General features: G+C 61.9%; 1 protein-coding gene across 1 annotated transcript in view; it reads right to left on the bottom strand.

Moving 5' to 3' along the window:
• Positions 1-25,252, bottom strand: part of NCOR2 (nuclear receptor corepressor 2) — a 221,843-nt gene that overhangs the window by 18,798 nt on the left and 177,793 nt on the right. The window contains 13 exon segments of the mRNA XM_073789935.1: positions 964-1,164; positions 1,166-1,263; positions 1,965-2,051; positions 2,435-2,575; positions 5,297-5,447; positions 8,718-8,821; positions 9,107-9,211; positions 9,417-9,519; positions 10,194-10,333; positions 11,422-11,583; positions 15,942-16,098; positions 16,945-17,065; positions 24,441-25,068. Of these exon segments, the coding sequence (XP_073646036.1) occupies positions 964-1,164; positions 1,166-1,263; positions 1,965-2,051; positions 2,435-2,575; positions 5,297-5,447; positions 8,718-8,821; positions 9,107-9,211; positions 9,417-9,519; positions 10,194-10,333; positions 11,422-11,583; positions 15,942-16,098; positions 16,945-17,065; positions 24,441-25,068 (2,198 nt within the window).

The raw sequence follows: 25,252 nt of genomic DNA, 5'->3' as shown, positions 1-25,252 counted from the left end.
TTCCAGAATCAGACTGGCCTCCCTTTTGGATCCATGGTGGACTCCTGCCAATGGCTTTACAACTGCCCAGAGGCCGAGCGCCAAACTCGTCCCCTGGCCTTCGACAATCTTCCCACCGCTCCCGCCTTCTCCTGGGGCACCTCTGTGCCGTTAGCTAACTGTAGGCCTCCTGGACACCCTCCCCAGTCCCTGCCACCTCACAGCCACGCAGCCCCCGATGGATCCCACGCTCCTTCCTCATTCTCATCAGCCACCTCTGACCAAGGGAAGAGACACTGGTTCTTAGGTGGTTTCCACCGACCAGCTCCTCACACAATCAGAGCTCATCTTCCCCTACCAGGCTGGGGCCTCTGGGGGGCCAGAGCCACGGGGGTGGGGGTAGGGTGAGGTGCAACATGCTGGTGGGAGAAGTGGATGCCAAGAAGCAAAGACGTTGCAGATTTAGGGACATCTGGATTTGAGATGCACAACTGCCGTTTACTTGCTGTGTGACCCTGGACAAGCTGTTTAACCTCTCTGAACCTGTTTGCTCACCACTAAAATGAGGACAGTAAGAGAACTACCTCAGAGTGCTGCTGTGAGGGTTAGATAAGTCATGATGTCTTATGGTCATGGATCGGGGGTTCGATCCATGACCGGTGTTCATTATCACATCTAGCTCTGGGGTCTGGCAAGCTTCTTGACCTCTCTGGGCCTCAGTTTCTCCACCTGGAGAATGGGGATGATAGCCATGACTCTCCTGGGCTGTAAATACAAGTGAACGAGGTCGTGGATATAGTCTAAAGGCCTTGGCATGGAATCTGGAACGGACGTGATGACGGTCAGTGATGAGCAGCTGTGTGATCCTGGGCATGGCACTCCACGAGTCTGGGCCTCAGTTTCCCCATTTGTAGGGGCCAGAGCGGTGCCCATCAGCACCCGCCGCCCCGACCTTGGCCCAGCCGCCCAGCCCCGCGCCCGTACCTGCGTGATGGAGCCCTCCTTGAGCGGCCGCGGGGCCAGGGGCAGGTCAGGCGTGCGCCGCAGCTCCTCCCGTGGAATCTCATGGATGGAGCGGCCGGCCTCCTTCACCGTCGCCACCAGGCCCTCGTGGGCCGGCTTCAGCTTCAGGGGGCCCAGGGCCTCCAAGGGCCGGGCCTTGTAGGCCTCGGCCAGGTCCCGTGGGGGCGGGGGGGGGCGGGGGCGGCGTGCCCTCACGCTTCAGGAGCTTGGCCTCCCGACGCTGGTAGTCTTCCTGGGCCTCCACGTAGGATCGTGGGATCCCTGCCGGGGAGGACGGGGCGTTGACCCTTGCACCTGCACCCCACCTCACCCATCCTAACCTGGGGCCTCCATGCTGGCAGACTCTGGAGCCAGACTACCTGGGTTCAGGCCCTCACTTGCTGTGTGACCTTGAGCACATGACTTGCCCTCTCTGAGCCTCAATTTCTTCACATATAGAATGGGAGGAGTAACTGAAACCCCTCACCAAGTCATGAACATTCAGTGAGCTAACATAGATAAGATGCATAGAATGGGGCTCTCAGTAGCTGGTTTGCCACTGACCAGCCAGGAGAACCCAGGCAGGGTATCTGACCTCTTTGATCCTCCCACCAACTGTATGTTCCTCTTGGAGTCTGTTCCATAAGATAAGATACAGAGAGCACTTGGGTAGCACCAAGCGCAGAGTCCAGCAGATGCTGAATAAATGACATCCACAGAGTTGAGGGTGATGGGTAGTATCTTGCTTCTCTTTTTGTTTTCAAATACATAAGGAATGCCTTGCCCTGCCTTTTTACCTGCACACATACCTGTCACGTACACGTGTGTTACATGCCTTTCCACATACCTGGGCACCCATGGCACTCCGGTATGCCTTCCCTCCCCCGCCCACCCTGACTGTAAACCCAAGGGCTTGTTGTAGCTGCCACGAGGGCGTGGTGGCCGGGCCTGTGGGGACACCTGGGGAGCAGAGGGCAGGGTACCTTGCGTGATGGAACCTCGGACATGGTGCTGTTCTTTGAGATGGTGGGGGCTGTGTCGCTCAGGCGGGATGGCGCGGCCCATGAGACCTGGGAGGGGGAGAGCAAGAGCATCACCTCGTGGCTCCCCGAGCCGGCCTTGGCAGACGAGCCGGGGTCTCCAGCGCCCCCTCCCAGCAGCGGGCCCCTCCAGCCACTTAGTGTCAGTCCCCACGATGATAGTGGTGGTGGCATAGGACCACTTCTCGGGCCCTGTGCTACCTCCAGGTGGAGCTTCAGAAAAACCCTGCCTCAGTTTTCCTATCTGTAAAGTAGGGCCAACCATCCCATCTCCTCCCTCCAGGGGGAGCTGAGAAAGAGAAATTCTCTCCCTTTCCTTCACCCAGCAAGTAGGGAAGCCCCTGGGGCAGGTCCTAGGCCCTCCCCTGGCTCTTCTGTGCCCCCTGGAGTAGGGAGCTGGGCAGGGCACACACCTTCGATGCTGGCTGAGGAGATGGTCCTGCTGACACGGCCCTCCATCATGTCATAAGTGCGCTTGGGGGCGGCCGTCTCGTGGGGAGGTCCTGAGCTGCTCCTGCCGTCCTCCTTGGAGCACTGGGACACGGACATGCCACCTGGAAACCAGACCGATCTCACGATGAGGGGCAGCCCCAGAGCACCTGTGTGCACTGGGCCCAGTACCAGCAAACCGGCCGGGCCCAGTGGGCAGGAGGCAACAGCCTGCGGTTCTGCTGGCAGGGAGGTGTGTGCCTTTGACCACGCGCGGGTGTGTGACTGCACAAACACGGCCACTCGTGGGAGCCGACGTGTGACGTGAACATGTGTAACCACGTGCACGGGAGCAAAGATGCACCAGCCGAGTGTGAACGTGCAGGGTTACCACAACCATCTGTGTGTGTCACCGTGGGTCTCAGTGTGTGTGTGTGTGCACACCTGGCCACTGAGAACAAAGTGAGGCCACATGGAATAAACTGTGTGCATTGGTGTCCACGTGGGGAGAGTGTGTGTCTGCGGGGGGGGAGGGAGGGGACGAGGAGTGTCCACAGCAGAGGCGGCCTCGCCAAGCCAGGCTGAGCCCCAAGGGCGAGCTCCTCAGGCTGGCACGTGGGCCCCCGACAGGCCGAGGGGCTGAGCAGCCAGGAGGCAAGCCCGGAGGAGCCCAAGCCTCGGTCTCGCCCATCAGGCTGGGGGCTCCTCGAGTGGGCCTCTCCTTCCAAGGATGGCTGAGTCCCGGGGTATCAGAAGCATGTTCCCGAGAGCCCTGTGCCTGCCCCTTGGGATAAAGGGCACGCTTGCTCTCCCAGGATTTCCGATCGTGACCCCGCGGGATCCTCAGGGCGTGAGCTACTCCAGGGGCTGCAAGCTGGCGGCCAGCGGATAGACCGCGGTGCTGCTCAAAATGAATTGCTGACGTTTAAACACGGAGAGATTTCAGATGAAAACAGAGAGATCAGAAGTCTGGCCAGCGAGCTCACACTCGTGACAGGGCGACAGTCAGCTATCGGAGGACAGAGGCGGGGCCCCTGTAGACACAGCCATCACTCTCCGGGTCCTCCCCGGCCCCTACTGCCTTCCATCCGGCCTGCGGCCCTCGCTGTTCCCAGGAAGCACGTGAGAAATTGAAAGCCTTGATTTACACCCATTCTGCAGATGACAAACTTAGGCCTGTAGGGGCTCAAGAACTGATCTGGAGGCCGGAGCTGAGATGCCACCCAGGGCTCCGCTCACAACACCTCGACTGCCAGCCTCTCCCTCTGCCCTTCCAGGGCCCCTGACCATCCCCCAGGGCCCTGAGTCGGATACCGAGGTTGGCACAGAAGACGCAGCTGACACCCTGTCCCCAAGACTGTCTCCACCACTTGGCAGCAGAGAGAGGCAAGTGCCTAAGCCCCACAGTACCACCTCTGCTTCCCAGGACCTGGGGGGCGGGAGGGCAGTCAGGCCAGGCGGAGGCGGAGGCGGAGGGAGAGGAAAACGCGCCCACCGCCGCCAGAGGAGAAGCAGTTTGCAGCCCTACAGCTGCCAGCTGCTGAGAGGGGCGCCCATTAGCAGCTTTTATCTCTGCGCCCCTGGGTGCCCGAGGCTGCCAGGAAATTCCCAGCCCAGCCCTTTACTTCCTTAACTCCTTCCAGGCAGGGCTCCCGGGTTGGGGAACAGAGAGGGTGGGAGGAGTGAGGGGCACTGAAGTGGGGGCCCAGGGCTCAAGGGGGTGGCGCGTCACTCTGGTCATCGCCCCTTCCTGCCACCCACGTGGTGTCAATTAGAGAGCACGGCGTTTGCCAGGAGCGCTGGGCCAGAGGCCTGGGGGAGTGAGCCTGGGCTTCTTCTGCCTGGGCCTGTTCCCCTACTACACGTCTAGCAAGGCTGGCCACAAGTTTGCTTCCTAAATTGTAAAGAACCAGGCAGAGATGGAGACATCTAAAGTCAATCCTTACCTGCTGCTGGCTTACATACCTGAAGGGACGTGCCTTCATGTTGTCACCCCAGCCTTGCCTCCCTGTGAACCCACCTCAATGGGCCAAACACGCCCGCCCCTGCTCCCCAAGTCCCAGGCCTCCTTTTCTCTTGAGGGGCCAGGAGGGTGGACACACAGAAGGACTACTGGACATCACTGCACCTCAGCTCCCACATCCGTAAAATGGGAAGACACTCCTTCACCCTGGCTCTCAACCACACGAAGCCGACAGGAGGGTAACACACTCCCCTAGATTCGTTTTCTGAAAACATCTGGCTACCCTTTAACCCCAACCATGTTTTCTGGACCCTTCTCTCCTGACCAACTCCAGAAACACCAAAGTCTGGGGTTTGGTGGGCAAGCCACACTGGATGCGGGCAGGTTTCCAAGACTCAAGATTAACAAGGTGACATCCCATCTGCATCCTGGGCGGGCGTCCTGAGAGCTCTGTGAGGGGGCTTCATCCGCTGGGCCCCCAGCATATGGGTGGCCCCCAGTAAATACCAAGTGACCACATGACCAACCACCTCCAGGTCACCACTGGTCCTCTCACCTAGAGGGTCCTTCCTGGGCATCAAAGATGCCCGAGGGGGTTTCCCTGGTGGCGCAGTGGTTGGGAGTCCGCCTGCCGATGCAGGGGACACGGGTTCGTGCCCCGGTCCGGGAAAACCCCACATGCCGCGGAGCGGCTGGGCCCGTGAGCCATGGCCACTGAGCCTGCGTGTCCGGAGCCTGTGCTCCGCAACGGGAGAGGCCACGGCAGTGAGAGGCCCGCGTACCACCAAAAAAAAAAAAAAAAGATGCCCAAGGATGGGAGGGCCGGGCCAGCCCCTGCCCGCCCACCAGCTCCTGACAGCCGTTGACGGACGACGGGACTCACCCTCGTAGGACAGCACGTGGCCCTTCTTGCCCTCGTAGATGACGTGGCCCTTGGGCAGGCCATCCTCCCGGCTGCGGTCCAGGCGGCTTGGGCTGTCCTCACCGATGATCCTGGTGATGGTGCCCTTGTACAGGACGTCGGCTGGAGTGCCCTGGGGGTGCGGAGAGGGTGAGTGCCCGCGGGCTCCGGCCGGGGACCCCCACGCTCGCCAGACACGACCCAGCACGCGTACGTGTGCACCTTCCAAATCCACACACAGGTACATGTGTGTCCGCCAGTGCACACGTGTTCATGCACGTACTGCTTCAAAAGGGCAGAGCCCGCCGGAACACAATCACGCAGAACAAAGCATCAGTAACATTAATAATAAGTGCTGCTCACTTTCTCTACATCGACTCATTTAACCCTGGAAATCACCCTAAGTCAGGTACTATCGTGCCTAGTTCAGATGGGGAAACTGAGGCGCCAAGAGGCAAGGTGACCTCGCCCAGGGTCCCCTGGCTAACGAGGGGCAGAGCCGGGACTGGAACCCAGGCAGTCTGGCCCTGGAGTCTGTGTTGCAACCTGTACTATATGGATTTTCCTTTCTCAGAGCCTGGACGCTGGGATGTCAGCCACGTGCCTGTGACCACATGTCATTCCCAAAACCAGAATGGGGACTCAAATCCGGGCAGGACATCAGATATCTTAGCTCTAACCCAGGGTTTCTCAACCTCGGCACTGTGACCTGAGGGCCAGATGATTCTTTGAGGTGGGGGCCAACTGGGCACCGTAGGACATTCAGCAGCCCTTCCCCGGGGCTCTACCCACTAGATGCCGGTAGTGCATGTGACCCCCAATCTGCTCCCCCCTAGATGTGACAATCACAAATGTTCCTAGACATTGCCCAGCGTCCCCTGGGAGGCAAAATGATCCCTGATCAAGAAACCAGTGCCTTAGAGGGAGTGAGCTCCCTGTTGGGGGTTGTATTCAGGCAGAGAGAAGACAGCCACGTGGGGTAGTGTCCCGCCTTGGGCGACTTTCACGAACACGAGTGGGGGGTCAGAATATGGATCTGGAGTCAGACTGCTGGAGGGCAAACAGCAGCTTTACCAACAAGTTGCTGTGTGACCTCTGTCAAGTCACTCTGCCTCTCTGAGCCTCAGCCTGTACATCTACAAAACGGAGACAGTCTCTGTATACGGTTCTCAAAGGCACCCGTCACAGACAAGCTGTCCCCAATCAAACGTCTCTCTTCTCTTTCTACGATTCCGAGGGCTGACTGAGACATGCAGCTCCAACTGCGTGCCAAGCCCTAGGCTGGTGCGCTCTGAGTCTCCCCCGGGAGCTTCTCTGCCAAGAAACACCCTTCTGTGGGGTAAGGGCAGCGACTGGCACCCCGGGCTTTCATCCCAGATCCTGGTCTGCGAGCACGGGAAACGCAAGACGCCCTGAATCCGGACGGGTCTCCCGACGTCTCAAAGCAGACGCCCTAGATGGGACCCCTTGGCCACACTTCAGAAGGCTTGTGCACGAACAGTGCAGAATAAACGGGCTTTAGTCTGGGTGATAGATGATCCAGGGGCGGGAAGCCACCTCTCTCATCAGGAGAGCACACGGCCGGGGAGCCGGCAACATCCCCGCAGCAAAGGCCCCTCCAGGGGTAGCGGATAGAAGCCCACCCGCCGTAAGTCTGTGTGTGTGTGAGTTTGTGTATGTGTGTGTATCCGTGTGCTCCTGAGTTTGTGTGTGTGTGTGAGCCTGTGTGTGTCCCATGACCGGATTTCATCACCTGGGAGTGAGGCTGTGGGGAAGCCTGACCCGCACACATCTGGCAGCTGCCAGAAACAATCGCAAGGCTGTGAGTGACCCACACGGCTTGGGCCGCGGCCACCTGAAACTGGAGGCCGACGGATGCCCGGGAGCCTTTAATCCCTGACACCTCTGTGAGGATGACTCAGCAAGAGACACTTCTAGCAAAGGGAAGACTGAGTCAGGGAGCGTCGGTCCCCTGCCTGAGTCAGCATGTGGTGGGGCTGGGACCTGAGTGTCTGCGGCCCGGCTGTGGCCCCAGGTACCTGCGCAGCTGCCTTCTTAAGCTCATGATTTCAAGACCAACAGGTTTTAGAGGAACATGAAGCATCAGGGCCTCTCCTCTGTGGTGTGATCTGCGGCCCCTGGAGCCAAAGACACCTTCCTATGGGAGCCTGGGGCCTGAATTCCACCATTCACGTGCGTGTGTGTGTGTGTTGGGGGGGGGTTGCACGTGCGTGTGTGTGTGTGTGTGTGTGTGTGTGTGTGTGTAAACACTGGGTCCACTGCTTCCTGGCTACACGACCTTGGGTTTAATCTCTGGGCTTCGGTCTTCTCATCTGTAAAATGGGCTGACCTGGATTCTGTGCTCATGTAAACCATCTTGTCTGGAGCGGGTGGAAGGGAAGGAAAAGAAAGCCCTAGGAGCTAAGGACCCCAGGAAGTGGGGGGACCGCCCTCTGTGGTCCACCAGCCAGGGAGGAAGGAGAGGGTTAAACAGGCCCTGTGTACACTAGGACCCCCGAGCTCAGTTCTGAACCCCCAGTCCCGACACCGGAGGGGCAGAGTGGTCCCTCTGCAAACCCTTGGATGGGACAGATGTCACCAGCTGGTCCCACACTTTCTGCGGAGCTGGACGTGGCCAGGATGCCAACTCCAGCCGTCAGCCTGTCAACACCACGAGGCCAAGGCTGGCACCAGAGGAAACCTCTGTCATCCAGGACTGAAGTCACAAAAGCGAGGGTTACGGCAGCACAGCGGGAGCCCCAGTGGTGTGGGCGGGCTCAGCTGAGCTGCAGGAGCGTCTGTCCACTCACCCCCTTGAAGGCGGGGGATGTGCAGACTCCCTCACCGGCCCCCAAAACTTGGCTGACCCGAACGCCTCCTGCTCGCTGCTCCAGGCACCGCGGACACTTGCTGGACCTGGCGCACACCAGGGACCCTCCACCTCTCCGCCTTTGCGCGTGCCGTTCCCTGGGCCCGGAATGCCGATCCCTGAGATTCCCGCAGGGCTCACACCTCTGAGAGGCCTCCCCGGCTCACCTGTCTCTGCGGCCTCGGCAGCCCCAGCCATTCTCAATCGCAGTGTTTTACTCAACACAAAGCACTGGCTACTCTGAAATCACCTGCTCAGTTTTTACCTGTCTGCTTCCTTCTGCTACCCTCCCAGCTCCTTGGGGCCCTTGAGTTTTGTGTTTTGCTCAGCACCTAAAATGCCTGGCTCCCAGGCTCCCAGAGCTGGGTGGGCACCCCCACGAAGCCACCCCATCTACTGAGGCAGACGCTGAGCAGAGACGCTGGGGGGAGTGGGCGGGTTGCCCACTGTTTTGTCCACAGGCAGGGCCACGTCTGGAGACACGGCCTGCTAGTGCCACCCTGGTCCCTCATGCCACGGCCCCAGGACACCTACATGGGTGATGGAGCCACGGTACGTGATGGGGCTCTCGGAAGGCACCCGCGCGCTGGGGATGCCCTTGGTGATGCTCCCTCCTGGAACCGAGCCCAGAGACGTCCCTGGAAGACATGAGACACGGGCTGAAGGGGTGTCTGCAGCCCCTCCCCAGGCCCCAGTCCCAGAGCCCCCGAGACCTGCAAGTCCCCCCCACCTCCGGTGTCTCAACGCAGAGGGTCCCCCTGCCCCTAAATGGCGAAGTAGACACCTGCGAAGGAGAGGCTGCTGGACCCTCTGGGAGCTGAAGCTTCTTAGCAGGTTTTAGATAAAGGGTCCCATTCCTGCCTCGACCCTCCCAGGGATGGAGGGGTAGCCGCCGGGGGTGAGCCTAGCTCGCACGCCCTCACCTCTCAGCACGGACGTCTCCTGAGCCGCAGGCACCCCCAGGCTCTCCGGTGGCCCAGCCTGGCCCCGTGGGGACAGCTGTTCCTGCTTCACTCCGCTGAAGGGCGCTGGAGAGGGGCGAGAGCAGTGAGCCGAGCCTCTGGGCAGGGATTCAGAAGGACGGCCGCCTCCCTGCCCTGTCCGGGGCTGAGGGACCCCCCCGCCACGCGTGGGCCAGAGTCCCTTAGGGTGAACTGCCCTCCCTCAAGCCCCCAACGCAAACAGTGGGAGCCAAGCCTGGGCCATCGAGGTTGGGGGGCCCTACATCCTTACCCAGCTTCTTGGGGTCCATGGTGAGCGGCAGCCCCATGGTGATGGGGCCCACGGGGGCCTTGGCATGCTCTGAGTACGGGACGTGGAGCTGCACAGACATTCCCTGTGGGAGCAGAGGCCGTGGGGTCACAGAGGCCTCAACCAGGGCCTCAACCCGCTTTTATGAGAGCCCAAGAGGAGGGGAACCTCAGGATCACACCCAGGTCCAAGGCCTGGGGCCTCAGTTCCGGCCCTGCTGCCCCTCTGAGCAACTGTGAACGAGTCACTGCCTCTCCTGGGCCTCAGTGCCCTCACCCATGTGGCGGTCATGACCTGGTTTAAAGGAAATGGTACCCACAGCGTCTGAGCAAAGCATACGCCTTGCCCCCGCCCTGCGCCACATGGGGGCAGGTCAGAGAGGTGAGGGGGCAGGTGGACCGAGGCTCACCACGTGCCAGGGCTGTGTGTCTAGTGCCTGCGACTTTCTGTTTCACAGAAGGGAAACTGAGGCACAGAGAGGTTAAGTAACTTGCCGAAGGCCACACAGTCTGATCGCAGAGCCCATGCTCTTGAATGCCCCGTGGAGTGACCTCCCAAGGCCCTGATGCCTGGGTCAGGCACAGCCAGCTTGGACCCAGCCCCCTGGGTGCCCGACCCCCCACCCCGACACCATCCGTCCCAGGGATCACCCCCACCCCGACTTTACAGATGGAGGGACCAAACCCCAGAAAGAGGAAGGGGCGTTCTCCGGGACCCGGTTGCACAGGTGCTTCTGGGGGGCCGCCCCTCCCACCTCACCTGGGAGAGGGCACCCGTTTGCCTCTCAAGGACGCTGGGGTGCTTGGTGGAGGAGATGAGGGGCGGCGGGTTGGAGATGGTGGGTGGGCGTGGTAGGACGGGCCGGGCGCTGTCATGGAGGCCCAGGGGCAGCGGGTGACCTGCAGGGCACGTATCTGTCCATCACAGGGCCCCAGGAGCGGTCAGAGGCAGAGCCCCCAGGCCACTCCCCACCTCGTCCCTGTCCTGCCCAGGCGGGTGCCCGTCCATACGTGCCCCCACTGCTCCACCTGTCTCTGCCTGATGAGCCGTCTGCATCCTTGGTTCAGACACCACTACCCCAGGGAAGTCTCCCTCCACGCCTCCCCCCTCCCAGGCCCTGGGCCAAGCCCCTCAACTCTCCCCCAGACTCCTTAACTGGTCTCCCCGTTCCCCTGTTGCTCTCCAACAGTCCACTCCTCTCACAGGACCCAAAGGGATCTTTTTGCAAAGTCCACTAGTTCACATCCTCCCCTGCTCTGAACCTCCTATGGCTTCCCACTGCTCCCCCAGGGTAAGGCCTTAGCCTCTGACACAGCTTTCAGGTTCACCTGACCTGGCGCTTACAGCCTCCCCAGGCTCCCTGGGCACCAAGCTTCTGCCACGACAGCCTGACTCAGTGTCTCAAGCTTCGCCTGCTCTCTCCTGCCTCTGGACCTTTGCACATGCTGTTCCCCCTGCCTGGCATGTCTTTCCCTGTTCTTCTCCTGGCTCTTTTGGCCACTCATCCTGCAGGATCAGCTCTGCTGAGGACGGCCTTTGCTGACATCACAGCCCTTACTGGCCCCTGGCTATGCCCCTTTCATTGCTGGTGGGGCCTGGCAGGGCTGGAGAGCCCAGGAAGGGTCTCGAATCCAGCCTGACTGTATTTGTAGATCAAAGCAGGCCCGTCCCTCCTCACGCTTTTCTCTCCACCTGCCCGTCGTCTACCTCGAAGTCCATGGTGGAAGACAGAGCTCCCACTCTCAGCCTGCCCCTAACCGGCTCAAGCACCTCTTAGGTACCCCCAGCCCCAGGTGCTTCAATTGCAATTCTGTAGATTTCTCACGTCTCAGCGGAGCCCCCTTCCCCTTCACTGACCAGACCATCCCTCCCGCCAGGACCCTAAGGTCCTTCTGCGTGCAGTTCCGAGTCAGTGCACACAGTTGGCGCCCAATGACTGCACGCTGGCTGACTCGGCAAGGAGGCCAGGCTCGGGTGAACTACTCACCAGGCGGGGCGTAGGAGAAGGCCAAGGGGTCAGGGGCGTGCGGAGAGGCCTTGATCACCTCGCGAGGGGGCACGGGGAAGGGCAGGCCTGACGTCCAACACGAGGGATCCGTGGGCAGCTTCTGGCCCTCAGCCGCAAAGGCCGGGAAGAACACGGGCTTCTCTGCTGAGGGGCAAGGCAGGCAGTCAGCCACACTCGGCCAGCCCTCAGGCCCCCAGCCCTGGCTGCCCTGCTCAAACAAGACCCCCTGTGCCTTGCAGCGCCAGCCTCGGCCAGGGGAAGGTCCTGGCCAACAGTGATGGAGCCCCCCAAGTCTGCAGACCGGGCACCACGCTGACTCCTGTGATGTCCTGTCAAGCACGGATGTGCCTCAGGCTTGGGCTGGGCCTCTCGGCGGCCCCTGATTCCAGCGCTGGAATCCCACAGGCACTTGCCCGGCACCGGGTCAGCAAGGGGCCTGGACAAACCTCCAAACCAGGGGGCGGCAGATGGTGGCACGGGGCCTGCCCACTGCCCGATTCTGTGTGTACACTTGTGCTGGAACGTCCACCCGTCTATTTATCATCTGCAGCAGAGCTGAGGAGTTGCGACAGAGACCGTCTGTCTGGCCCACAAAACCTAAAATATTTACTATCTGGCCCTTTCCAGAAGAGGCTCGCTGACCTCTTCAGATGACGAAGGCGGTCAGAACGGTTTGCCGTGATCCGCGTACATGTGCTCCCGCCAGCACAGCTACGGCCCGGATGCCCGGGATGACGGCGCACACACGTCAGCCCATGCGCCGAGCGTGTCCCATGTCTAGGGGCTGGGCTGGGCGTTTCGAAAGCGTGAACTCAACGAGCCTCCTTGCAGGCTCGGGAGAAAGAGAGCGGCCGGGCCCAGTGTGCTGAGAGGGACCGGAGTACGGACACATCGACGGACTTATCTAAGGTCACCAGCAAATATTTGGCCAAGTCAGGAATTGACCACTGAACCTCCTGGACGCTGCAGACGGCGGAGGGAGCCCTCCCACGGGGGCTCCAACTAAGTGCTCTGCGTGGACTGACTCGGTTATCCTCGCAACACCCTTCAGGGAACGGACGAGGATTATCCCCAATTTGCAGATGGGAACACGGAGGCTCAGAGAGGTGAAGTCACCTGGTCAAAGGCCCACAGCCAGCAAGGGGAGCTCTGAGCCCAGGTAGATGGGCTGCAGGCTGTAACCTTCACCTTTGCCACACACACTGACCACAGGAAGGGGAGCAACGATTGGCCCTGGATTCTCAGGCCTGGGGACACAGCCGCAGACCCGGCCAAAGGCCAGGCTGTCTTCACGGTGTTCTCCCGCTGGCCACCCACTCTGCTGAAATCGGTCCTAAGCGCCAAACCTCTTCCTTGAGAATTGATGTCAGGCTAGAGGACCGATGGTGGCGAGGGCGGGGTACGGGGGGCGGGGGGGGGGGGGGGCAGGGGAGTAGCCAGCTGGTTACAACTTGGGAATGCCGGGCCTGGGATGGGAATGGCAGGCAGGTGTCATCCCTCGGGCCACCCCCAGATGACAGAGGGAGGCTCTGAAGACGCAGCAAGGCGAGCAGGAGAGCACTGGCAGCATGAGAGCCGCCTGCTGTGGGCACAGCAGGTGGGGTGGAGGCGTGCGCGCTGCACTCCCTCCACTTCTCTCCTGGGAGACTGCGCTCCCCCCGGACCTGTGCGCCTGCTGACGTGGGGAGCCCGCAGGAGGGGCCGCAGATGTGGGGAGTAACCCGGGGTGGGGATTCTCATGCTCAACCAACCCCCAGTGGGGGCGCCCCCACCCCCACCCCACCCAGGGCCTGCAGCCGGCCGGGAAATTACGTGCACGCCCTGGACCTCGCTCGTCCAGCCACCCGACCGCGCGCGTGCCTGGGCTGCTCTCTCCAGCTCAGCTCCGGCTGCCGTGGGAGGGGGCAGGGGCGGGGGGTGGCCTCCGGTGCTGGAAGGGAAATCTGGGGCCGGGCCAGGATGGGCCGGCGGCCGAGAGCTTGGAGAGACAACCTGTTCCTCCGGCTGGGCCCAGGGAGCCCGAGGGGTGGGCGGGCGGAGCAGCTCCACACAGGAGCCAGGCGGCAGGGGAGGCTCCTGAGAGACCAGAGAGGTCGGTCATGCTAGGTGTCAAGTTCATGCACGTGCGTACGGGTGCTAGCTGCAAGGCAGGCCGTGGCGCCTGACGCCAGGTGCCCCGGCTCCTGTGCGGAGCGATTCCAGGAAACGGCGCGGCCCTCCGCCGTGCCAACAGGCCGGATGCCAGGCTCAGAAAGCACAGGTGCTGGCTCACCTTCTCCCAGGACAGGGCCTGTGACCCACCCCAGCGGGCCCTGCCTGGCCCCGTGTGGTGTCCAGCCACTCAAGTACGGCCCAGCCCGGCTCAGGTCTGGTGCCGGCCAAGGCTGTTTGGGCCCCTGACACTGCCACGCAGCTATCCGCCCTGGGCTGGTGCCCCAGCCCTGGAATGTCCTTCCAGAGCCAGACCCCACATCTCACGCTACACTCTCGTCCAGCGAACCCCAGCCCCACCATGGGGAGTCCCGGTCCCAGCGTGGGTGGCTGGCAGGGGCCCAGGAAGAAGCAGACGTTCTGCTTTCCACCCCACACGCGGGTTCATCAGCAGGTCCCAATGTTTGCCTCTGAAACAAAGTCCCAATGCCCCCCTTCATGGTCACCCGCACAGTCCAGGCTGCCACCATCGCTGGCCGGGAAAAGCATCTGCCCACAACTCCCTGCCGCCCTTTCTCCTCAACAATGGCTGGAGAGGCAGAGAGAGAAGAGATCTTTCTAAAATAAAAATCAGATTGCCTGACCTCTCCCCAGTCCCCCCCCCACACACACACCCTTAAAATTCCTCCAGGAAAGGCTTTTTCTGCACCCAAGACAAAATCCCCACAGTACCATGGCCTACGAGGCCCTACACAATCTGGTCCCCCATCTCCCTATCCCACTTCCTATCCTACCCCGTCCCCAGCCACCACGACCTCCCGGCAGCTCCGCCAACACATCAAGCTTGTTCCCACCCCAGGGCCTTTGCACGTGCCGTTCCCTATGCCTGAACGCCCTTCCCCCTGATCTTCCCACGACTGCCTTCTCCTCTTCACGGAGACCCTTCCCTGAGCCCCTCATCACTCATTCTGTTTTGTCTCTTTCGCGGCATGAACCAGCCTAAGGTCACCTTGCCTCCTTACGTGTCCCCCTGTTTAACGTCCTCTTGCAAAAGCAGCAACTCCTCGGAGCAGGGACTTCGTCCTGCCCACTGCCGAACCCCCGCTGCCTGGCACGGTGCTTGGCGATCGTGGGTGTCCAACCAATGTCCTGGCCCCCGTGGCCACAAGCTGGCCTGTGTGCCAGCCAGGATGCGTGCCCACCCGTGTGGGTGGCATCCGAGACTTCCTGCAGCAGGTGAAGGCGGCCGGCAGGGCGGGCTGATTAGCGGGGGAGTGTCTGGCAGGCCCTGTCACTGTGAAGTGTGGAGCTGGCCTCCTTCAGGGACAGCCCTGCCCTGTCCTCCGGCACACAGTACCGCCCTCAGGGAGGCCCACAGCCGAGGGCCACCCGGCTTTCTAGAGAAAGCGGGACGCCGTGCCAGAGGCTGCCGGGGGTGGGCACGCAGGTGGCCCTGGCTGCCCACACCTGTCCCTGGGCTGCGTCGGTCAGGGACGATGGCCTGGGGTCCTGCTGCCCTCAGACCCCTAGAGCAGCCTGCAGGAGAGCCTGGGCTAGCCCAGCGTGGGGGGAGCCTCTGGGGGGTCAGCCCCCAGTGCCTGAGACGTGCCAGGCTGGTCTGGGACGGGTGTCCCTTTGGGGCACAGGCTTGAGACTTCTTGGGTCCGGTGGGGGAGGGGCAGAGACAGAAGATCCAGAGAATGAGAAGCCACGCCCCACCTGCCTCCAGACCTCGCACTTCCCGTGGTGACAACAAAGCCCGCCCAGCAGTTGCTGCAAGGCAGCTGCTCGGGGAATCACCTCACTGGCTCCCCAGTGAACCCAGCGACCTTGGCCGGGAATAAGGTCAGGGTGAAAGCTGGAGGGGGGCAGTGCTTCCTGCCCAGGCCCCAGAGTGGCTGCCAGCCGGAGCTGAGCCTCACGGTTCTAGAAGCTCATGTGTGGACTGAATCACATGGAACCAGAAACTGAGCCCTAGACGTTGTTTTCGTACATGCACAGTGCTTTTGAAAGTTTTGAGAAGTTGCCAATGTTGAGAAATTCGAAGATTTCACATGAAAAGATGGATTTCTAGCTTCTCTGGAAGAACCACCCCAGGCCTGTCTTACCACATGGTGACTCTTGACTGAAGCCAACATGCACCCACTTTAGAAAGAACAGGCGTCTCCAACTGCCCCGGTGCCCACCCCCCCACTGCCTCGCCCCACCATGTTACGCTCACTTACTTGGCCTGTCGGGCCCCTGCGGCCCTGGAGTCTGCAGGAGCTGCTCCGCACACACAAAGGCCCCTTACGCCCACCCACCTGCCCCCCTCCCCCGTACTCCCTGGGCCCCCAGCACACACTTACCCTCCTTCTCAGCAGGGGGCACAGGGCTCCTGCTTTTGCCTCGAGGACTGCTGCTGGGCTGCTGGGGGCTGTCGCTCTCCGGCTGCACGTGCTGCGGTGGCGGAGGAACAGGGGGCGCCGCGTCCTCCCGGGGGGGCTCGTGGGCTTTGGTGACCTGCTGAGGGAAGCCGGGAGGAGTGAGCATCTTCACAGCCCGTCCGTCCACAGGTCACAGAGATCAGGGAAAGCCCTCCAGGCCCCCTGCGTGGGACCAGCCTGGAAACTGAGGCCCAGGGGGAGGCAGCGACGTGCCCAAGGGCACGCGGCTTGAGGGCCAGGAGGGTAGGGCTTTGCGCAGAGTGTAGGGGGTGTGCCCGCCCATCCCAGCTGCCCAGCCGTGGATGGGGGAGCCCCCGTTTCCCTCCCCACCAGCCCCCTCCCCCTTCCCCAAATCGCTGGGGGTCTCAGAGGGAGCGGGACTGACCAATGGGAGTGGACCCGGCCTCGGGGAGTGGGCAGCGTGGCTTGGCGCACCTCGTGCCCCTCACTCGGAAAGCCCTGCTCAGCTCAGAGCCTTCCAGACCAGAGCATTTGAAGGCCCGGCCCACCTCCTCGGAGAGGGACGGCTTTGGCCACGACTGAGCCATCATGAGTAAGGGGCACCTCTGAGGGTCCTCCTGCCGGGCCTGGGGAAGAATCTTCCAGCTCCCCTCCTTCCCCCAGCGAAGGGCCTCTCGGTAACTGCGGGGCGCCGCCCTCCGCTCCAAGGAGCCGTGACAGAGGGCTGGGGAGCTTTCTGCGAGGTCTGGGCGCCCCTGGAGAACTGTCGGCGGGCGGGGTGGGGAGAGAGGCCAGGGCGGACACCTCGCCAGTCCCCCAGCCTCCGCGCCTGTCTCCATGGGGCTTTCCCCAGGGAACGGGAGACGTGGGCAGAGCCAGGCTGCAGGTGCGGGGGCCCCGCCTGCCCGGCCAGGTCTACCGTCCCCCCAACAGGAGGCGGAGGTCGCAGGGGCCCAGGACTCACAATCGGGGGGATGGCGGCCGCCCGCTGCTTCAGCTGCTTCAGGTCCAGCGGCTTCTGGGGCGAGGCGTTGGTCCTGGCGTCGCTGGTCGCAGTGAGGAGGCTGGGCCGTGGCGACAGGAGCCTGCGGGGGAGACTAGCGTCAGGCCCACGGGCTCCCGGCCTCCTGGCTCCAGCCTGGATGACGGGGCCGGAGGGGCTGCCAGAGAGAGGCGAAGGTCCAGGATCACGGGGCCCAGGAGCCTGGGGTCACGGTGGGGTCTCCTCCCTCCCTCCTTCCTCTGGTCCATGCAGGCCTCACAAGGGGCCAAGACCCCTCCCACCCCGGCCCAGAGGCCCAGCCAGGATCAAACACTCCTGAGACAGCCCAAGGCAAGGAAAGCCCCAGAGAAACCCACACTCAGGGCCCACACCACGCTCGGCCCTTTGGAAGCTGCCAGAAAGGCCAAGAATCAACCAGCTTAAGGCTAGGGGAGCTTGGGAGGTTCAGGGAGAATATCCGTCACCCAGATAGGAGAGGCTCAGGTACCAGGGTTAGGGCCTGGGGCGTGGCACTGAGAGGACCTTGCTTATTGGAGACCAGAATTGGGGAGCCCCCCACTCAGCCCAAATGCAACCTGAGATACTGGGAATCTCGCCTGCACACCGTTTGCTGGGGCGCTAAAGCGGGAGGTACAGGCTCTGCCTGGAGGGGCTGGTCAGCGTGTATACGGCCCGCCCAGCAGCCCTAAGTGGGGCTGTGGCGCTCAGCAGGGCCTGCAGGTGCCTCGTCCTCTAAAGCAAGGTCACGTCTGTCTGATGCTGACATGCAGAATGGGGCAGCGCACCTGCACAGGGTGCATGGTGTGTGTGTCGGGGGGGTGGCGGAGTGGGGGGGCTGAAACACAGTGGGATGCCAGCGACAGGGTCACCCCAGTGTAGAGGTGCAGTGTCTGGGACACCGGAGCAAAGCCTGCCCTGGGGTGTGGTTCCAGAGCTGCTCACGGGTGTCACCTCCTTCAGGAAGTCTTCAGGGATTTCCAGAACTCGCCAGCACTGACCACAGTGTCCTGCCACAATCCCTGTCTGCCTCCCCAGCTGGAATGAGAGTCTCTAGGCCAGGAGCTGGGTCTGCTGCAGCCTCAGAACCCCTCACCCACCCACCGGGGCTGCCTGGCTCCGGCCCAGCTCTCGGTTCCCTCCTGTGACCCGCACTTGCTGAATACACAGCAGGCCTGGTGTTGTGCTTGGGGTGCGTGGTTGGAGACCCAGAATCCAATGTCTGCTTGCAGGGCGCCGGAGCTGGCTAGATGATCAAACGGGACACACAAAGGCATTGGCTGCGGGCTGGATTCAGTCAGAGGGCACAACGAAGGCCAGGCCCCCAAAGCCAGAGGGTCCTGTTGGTACAGCCCTTGGTGTGCACTGTGACCATCCTGGCTGATGCCACATGCAGACTGTAAGCACAGCCACTGCCTTCCAGGTAACATCCATGACCACCAGGACGCAGCTCACGCCACCCAGTGCTGGCTGCCGGACACCCAGCAAAGAGCAGAACACGGCTGCTTCCTGCAGATGGAGCAGGACAGACGGGTGATGTGCAGCTGAGGTGCCCTCTGCTCTCTGCAGTGAGACCATGGCCTGTGACCGGGACCACAACCTGTGACAAGCCAGTCCCGAGGGCGCTAACCCCCGGCCGCATCTGCCACATACTCAGCTGAGCGGAGTCAGTCTCGGCGACGCCCACTGGCGCTGCCCACGGCATGCAGGTGGCGCCGGGCGCAGAGGTCGGCCTGACTTCTCTGTGCTCAGCTGGTCTCCACGGTCCTCCCGACCTGGCTCACCCCCCCCGCCGTCCTCACCTCTCTCGACCTCTCCAGACCCTGCTCGCACTCTGAGGACCCCCTGAAGCCTCTCCTGCTGTGGCTGCCCGTCCTTGCTCCCCCGGACTCAGGCCCAGCCCCGTTTTGCCCACCACCCTCGGGCCAAGGCACCCTGACCAGGTCTGAGAACTGATGTTATCACCTGTCCTGCATTCCCCACCTCCAGCTTCAACTGTCACCAAACACCGCCCCACACACCCGTCGCAACAAATTACCAATGTCCGTTTAAACCAACTTGCATCTGTAGACTTAAGTTTAAAAGGAATATACTGCAGCCACTTTGGAAAACACTGGCAGTTCCTCAAAAGGTGAAACAGAGTCACCATAGGGTCCGGCAATTCCACTGCTGGGCATATACTCGAGAGAACGAAAACATATCCACACAAACACTCGTTCACACAAGATCACAGCAGCCACTATTCACAAGAGCCAAAAGGTGGAAACAACCCAAATGGCCCAAAACAGATGAATGGATAAACAAAATGTGAGAGATATATATATACACACACACAACGGAATACTATTCAGCCACAAATGAGTGAAGGGCTGACACAGGCTACAACACGGATGAACCTCAGACACGACGCTGAGCGCAAGAAGCCAGTTGCAAAAGGCCACACACGGCATGGTTCCATTTCTATGAAATTCCCAGAAGAGGCAAGTCCATGGACACAGACAGAGAAGAGAGATTAGCGGACCGGGGGCTGCAGGTGGGGGATGAGCAATGACTGCTAATGGTCTGGGGTTTCTTTTTGGGGCAGTGAAAATGTTCTGGAATTAAGCAGTGGTGATGGTTACACAACTCTGTGAATGTACTAAGAGCCCTGAGCTGCACACTTCAATGGCTGAACTGTGTGGTTCGTGAATTATGTCTCAGTAAAGCTGTGACAAGGAAAACATAAAGAATATACTACTTGCCAGCCATGAAACCAAGGGTTCGTTATAGTAACTGTACTCTTTCTACAAACAATAAAGTAATAATGTTATACTATTATTTGCCGTATAAATTACTCTAAAACGCAGATTTTAAAGTTAAAATATAAACTTTCATATTTTTGTAAATATAATTTTATAGGGACACAAAATATGCTTTTATGATACATATAAAATAAGCAAAGTGTCCGTGTCTCACTCTGTCGGCGAACTAGGACCTCCTACTCAGACCTGTGTCCTGCCTCGGCTTCCCGGTGGCTTCTCGTCCAGACAGGGGGCAGTCAGATTGGAGGGGGCAGGGGTCGCCCCTCGAATGCTCTCAGCAGGCACCAGCTGGGGGGGTGGGTACGAGCACAGAGGTCCAGACCCCTCAGGATTTCCTGAGTCCCCCCTAACCCTCACCCAGCAAGGCAGGAGCTCAGTGGGGACTGCGGCCATGGGCACAGCACTTCACAGTTGACGAGATGACAGCCTGACAGCTCACGGTAAAGAGGGCGGCATCCGGGGCTTCCCTGGTGGCTCAGTGGTTGAGAGTCCGCCTGCCGATGCAGGGGACATGGGTTCGTGCCCCGGTCCGGGAAGATCCCACGTGCCGCGGAGCGGCCGGGCCCGTGAGCCATGGCCGCTGAGCCTGCGCGTCCGGAGCCTGTGCTCCGCAACGGGAGAGGCCACGACCGTGAGAGGCCCGCGTACCGCAAAAAAAAAAAAAAAAAAAAAAAGAGGGCGGCATCCAAGAACAACGGTCTGGATTCAGGTCCTCAACAAGCCCAAGGGTCCTGAGTTCCCCCCACTGGGGAGCGGGAAGATGCCTGGTGCTCACGTGGCCCCCAACCCCCTCATCCCACGTCCACGGTGGGCGAGCACCACCTCCAGGGGCCTCCTCGTGGCAGCGCCCTCCCTCTGTTCTCTTTCCTTTGTCTTCTTGGAAGACAGGGCTTTTATTTTCCTCCCTGGAGGCCTGGGCAGGGTAGGGGCTCTCGGAGCCTGGCACTGTGCACATGACCCGGGACAGGCGGGGGAAGCCAGCAACTTGGCCGAGAGCAGCCAGGGTCCCGCCCACCACCCCGTATTCAGGGCTCTGGCTCCCAGTTCAAATCCCACCTTTGGCCGTATGACTTAACCAGCTGTGCCTCACCCAGTTTCCCCTCATCCGTAAAATGGGTATGAGAACAGTGGCTCCCTCCGAGGACTGTCCTGTGGGTGGAACACAGGAAGCCCCGAGAACGGCGCCTGGCGCTGAGCGGCTCGGGCACCTTCCCATTCCTGTGGTTTTTCTTCCCACCCTGGAAGACCAGGGCTGGGGGAGGGGAGGGGCCACAGGGGACTCTGGGTCCTGCAGCAGTAGCCCCCTCTCTGCTGAGCCCCCTTTCCCCAGCTTCTCGTTATCGCTTTGCTGGGATAGGTGTCCACACAGATGAAGTCATGTTACTCCCCTGTGCTCCCAGGATAAAAGTGCACTCCTTACCTCGACCCCTGGGGCCCTGTGGAGCCAGGTCGGGCCAGGTCCCTGCCCACCTCTGTGGCCTCCTCTCCTGCCTTCCCCTCTTCCCTTCACTTGCTCCACACTCAGCCACAGGCCTCTTTGCTGTCTACTGAACATAAGCTCATGTGGCCACAGGACCTTTGAACTGGCTGTTCCCACTGCTGGCTTTCCCTCCATGTCTCACACTACGTGTTCTGATCATCCTTCAATGTCACCTCCTCAGACAGGCCTCCCTGACTGCCCCTCCCGCTGCCCCCACCCCCAATCTCTCCATCATCCACTTATCACACGAGCATTCCCTTTATTCCATTACTGTTCCAGTTCCGTACTAGTCGCTCTCACTAAAATGTAAGCTCCCTGGAGCCAGGACCTCGTCTGTCCTGTTCCCGGCACCCCTTGAGCCCAGAATGGCACACACTGGTGCCCAGTTAATCATTTATGGAATAAAGAAATAGAGGAGAAATTGCTGTTACATTCTTTCAAAGTTCCAGGGGCTCAGCAGAAGAAGCCGCCTTCCAGCCTCCTCCTGGAGTGACCTGTGCGGGCAGCCTGAAGCGGCTGCAAAGGAGGGCAGCTCCAAAGTGCCAGGCTGGCTCGTAACTCCATTATCCTGACAAGAAGCCCATAAGCCGGGATACCCACACCCATCTTATACGTGAAAACGCTGAGGTCCAGAGAAAGGACTTTCAGAAGGCCCAGCCCTGCCGGCAAGTGCCCAGGCACCTTCTCTGGGAAGTGGAACAGGCGGGGCCCGCCAAGCTCAAGGCTCTGCAATCAAAGCCAGTGTCTCTGGCTGTGGGCCAAGAAGACTCCCAGGTGGAGCCGCCTGGCAGAGAGTGAGGGAGAGTAAAAGCAGGATATGATCTTCCCTCCCCAAGTCGTCCGGGCACAGGCCAGAACGAGATGCATCTTGTGTCTGTCCAGGGACGCCCAGTTCACTGCGCCGGGACTGCCAGGCGGGAGGGAGGGCTGTGGGCAGGAGGCCAGGACCGGGGGTCGCCTGGGGGCCCACCCATCCCGCCGGCCCTCCCGGGAGGCGCTGGCTGCCGGGGCGCGCTCTGACGCATCTCGCCTGCGTCCTCCGGCGCCTGCCCGGCCCTGTGTGGCTGTGGCCCGGGAGGGAAGAGGTCAGGAGGCTGGCCTGAGTCCAGCCTCACCCTGGGGCCGGGGGAATGGCCTCGGTCACAGAGGGCATGACAAACCAGGTGTCCTGACTCCTAGCCCAGGGCCCCTGCTCCCGAGGGATCGAATGCTGGCCGCTCAGGCAGGAAGAGTGGATGGAAGCCAGACCCAGCTCGGGGAGGGAAGGACACGTCCCTGGGTGGGGCTGGGGTGGGGGGCCGCTGAAAGTAGGCTGCGGGGCTTCAGGCCTGGCCCGAGAGGTGCGGGCGGGCTGTCGGGACCCAGGCCAAGCGGCCGAGCCGTCCAGCCCGTCAGGCCGTGTGCACCCGAAACACAGACTCCGGGAGGCCGCTTATCAGTGTGGCTGTCCCATGAGCTCAGCGCTCTCCCCACTAAGAGCAGAAACATGTGTCTCCATGACTCTGTCCCCGCGGCCAGCAGGAGTGGGGTGGGGAGCCGCCCGCCCTGACCCCATTACCCAGGCGCAAAGAGTGAGCCGAGTGGCCAGACCCTGGCCCAGGGCCCTCCCGGGCAGACCGAGCCGCCACGAGCACTGTTTCCCAAGCTGCGCCCTCTGGGCAGGAAGCTCAGGGCCTCTGCGCCCTCAGAAACCTGTTGTCCAGGCCTTTGCTTATCAAAGGGCCACACAAGCGGGGTGAGGGTCCCGCCAGGGACCCCCGGACGCAGGAGGCAGAGGACGACGTGGCTCACCGGCTTTTGTGGACCACGTGGGGACCCAGAGAGCTCTGACCAAGTAAGTTCTCGTTTCATACGAAACGTTCTAGAAGTTGCCGTTTTCACACGCCCCGAGGTGAACTGTGGGGCAGAGGAAACGGCTCCTGGGGAACAGGTCGGGTTTGAAAGTCAGATTTTCCTCCCTCTCGTGCCGCCCAGAACTTTTCCGAGAGACGTGAGAGGAGAGAAAACAGACTGCACTGTTTTCAGTCAAAATAAAACTGGCCGGCCTGCCTCGCTGAATTCTTCAAGCCGCCCAGACGTGAGCTGGAGCGGATCTCTGCAGCTCTGCCCTCCGCTGCCCACGTTTAGCCCTAAGTGGGGTGTACGAGCTTTGCTTCTCGTCGGGGGTCTCGGGGACCCTCCGCGGGCAGAAGAGGAACCAGCAAGGATCCCGGGATCTGCCACTTTCCCCCGTGTCCACCGCCACCAGCCTCACCGGCCCCTGGGACACGGCTGCTGCCGCCTTCCAACCCGTATGTATCCCTGTGCCCCTGTGGCCCCCGTTAACCCCCCGCCCCCTCCCAACACACTGAGGCAGACATACCCCAACTCTCTCAGGCTCTCTCCCTCTGAGGGCAAAATGCAGCCGCCCACCCAGCCAGAAGGGTTGCACGAGGTGGGCCGGTCTGCTGACCCTGCCTCTTTCCAAGCTGCCCCCCCACCCCCCGCCCCGCTCCACCACTCAGGGCCTGGATCACGAAGGCTCAGCCCCACCCCGGGGCTTTTGCACTTGCTGTTCCCACTGTGTTGAGGGGAGACTTGCGTCCCCCACAATACGTTCAAGTCCAAACAGCCAAGTACCTGTGAACGTGAACTTCTTTGAAAACAGGTTCTTTGCAGGTGTGACCAAGTTAAGATGAGGTCCATAGGGGGGACCCTCACCCAGTGGACTGGTGTCCTTAGCGCACAAGGGCAATTAGGGCACACAGACGCACAGGGAGGACGTCACGGGACCACGGAGCGATGCGTCTACGAGCCAAGAACCGCCGGCGCCACCGAGGCAGGAAGGAGCCTTCGCGAGGCACGGCCCTGCCGACGCTCTGACTGGGGGGCGGCCCTCTGTGGCGGCGGCTCTGGACGCTAACCCACGCTGCCCGGCACGCCGTCCCCTGGCCCTCCCTGTGGCTCCTCCTTCCCCGTCCGGGCTCAGCTCAGAGGCCACCGCTGGGGGGGACCAAGCCCCCGACGCTGCCCTCTCCCACCACGGAGCTCCCGCGTCCGGACCACTCAGTGGCGGCCTCCTCTCCCTCCGAGGGCAGGCGTGGACGTGGCCTCGTGCGCTGCTGTCTCGGTATACAGGTGGCGATCAGTAAGCGTTCACGAGGGAGACGACGAGGCCGCCAGCCGGGCAGCCCACTCACCTGTTCTTGTCGCCGCCCTCGGGCTCGTCGACCTCGTCGGCACTGCAGGTGGCGCTGGAGTCGCTGTCCTGGGGGGCGCTCGAGCCCTTGGCCGTGGGGCCTTTGCCCCCAGGGCCGCCGCCCTCCTTCTTCTCCACCTTGGGCGCCCCCTCGGGTGTGGCCTCGGCTGCGGCCTCCGCGCCCCCCTTGACCTTGTCGGGCCCCTCCTCGGCGGCCTCCTCCTCGCGCTCGCTCTTGATGGGCTCCGAGGGGGCCACCTCGCCGGGCTCCTCTGTCTTGCCCACGTCGGCTGCCAGCTCTTGGGCCGCAGGCGGCTTCTGCTCCTCTCCCTCTTCAGCCGAGGGGGCGGCTGCGGCCTCTTCCTCCTTCTCCTCCTTGGGCACCACAGCAGGGGCCGCGGCGGGTGAGGCAGGCGCCGGCGGGGTCGTGGGTGGGCAGGCGGCTTCGGGGGCCGGGGCGGGCTCGCTGGGGGCCGGGGCGTCCTCAGGAGGCGGGCTGGGGGGCTCAGGAGGTGGCGCATCGGCGCCCGGGGTGGGCGGGGGCTTGGGCCCGCTCTGCGCGGTGTCCTTGGCGGCCTCGGTGCGGGGCGACGGGATGCTCTCGGTGTCGGAGCTGTTGTTGACAGTGGCTGTGCGGGGACAGTGAAGATGGAGTGAGCGGTGCCGGGGGCTCAGGGTGGAGGCAGGCCCGGCCCTCCCCACGGCCCCCCGACAGCCCCGACTGCACACCCTGGCTCCAGGCAGGAGCTCAGGGCGCTGCGACCCCATCGCTTGACACCACGCAGCCCTAAGGCTCCCACACGCCTGGGCAGC

This window comes from Tursiops truncatus, chromosome 13 (assembly GCF_011762595.2).
Source record: "Tursiops truncatus isolate mTurTru1 chromosome 13, mTurTru1.mat.Y, whole genome shotgun sequence".
Taxonomy (NCBI): Eukaryota; Metazoa; Chordata; class Mammalia; order Artiodactyla; family Delphinidae; genus Tursiops; species Tursiops truncatus.
This window is presented reverse-complemented; position numbering and strand designations above follow the sequence as displayed.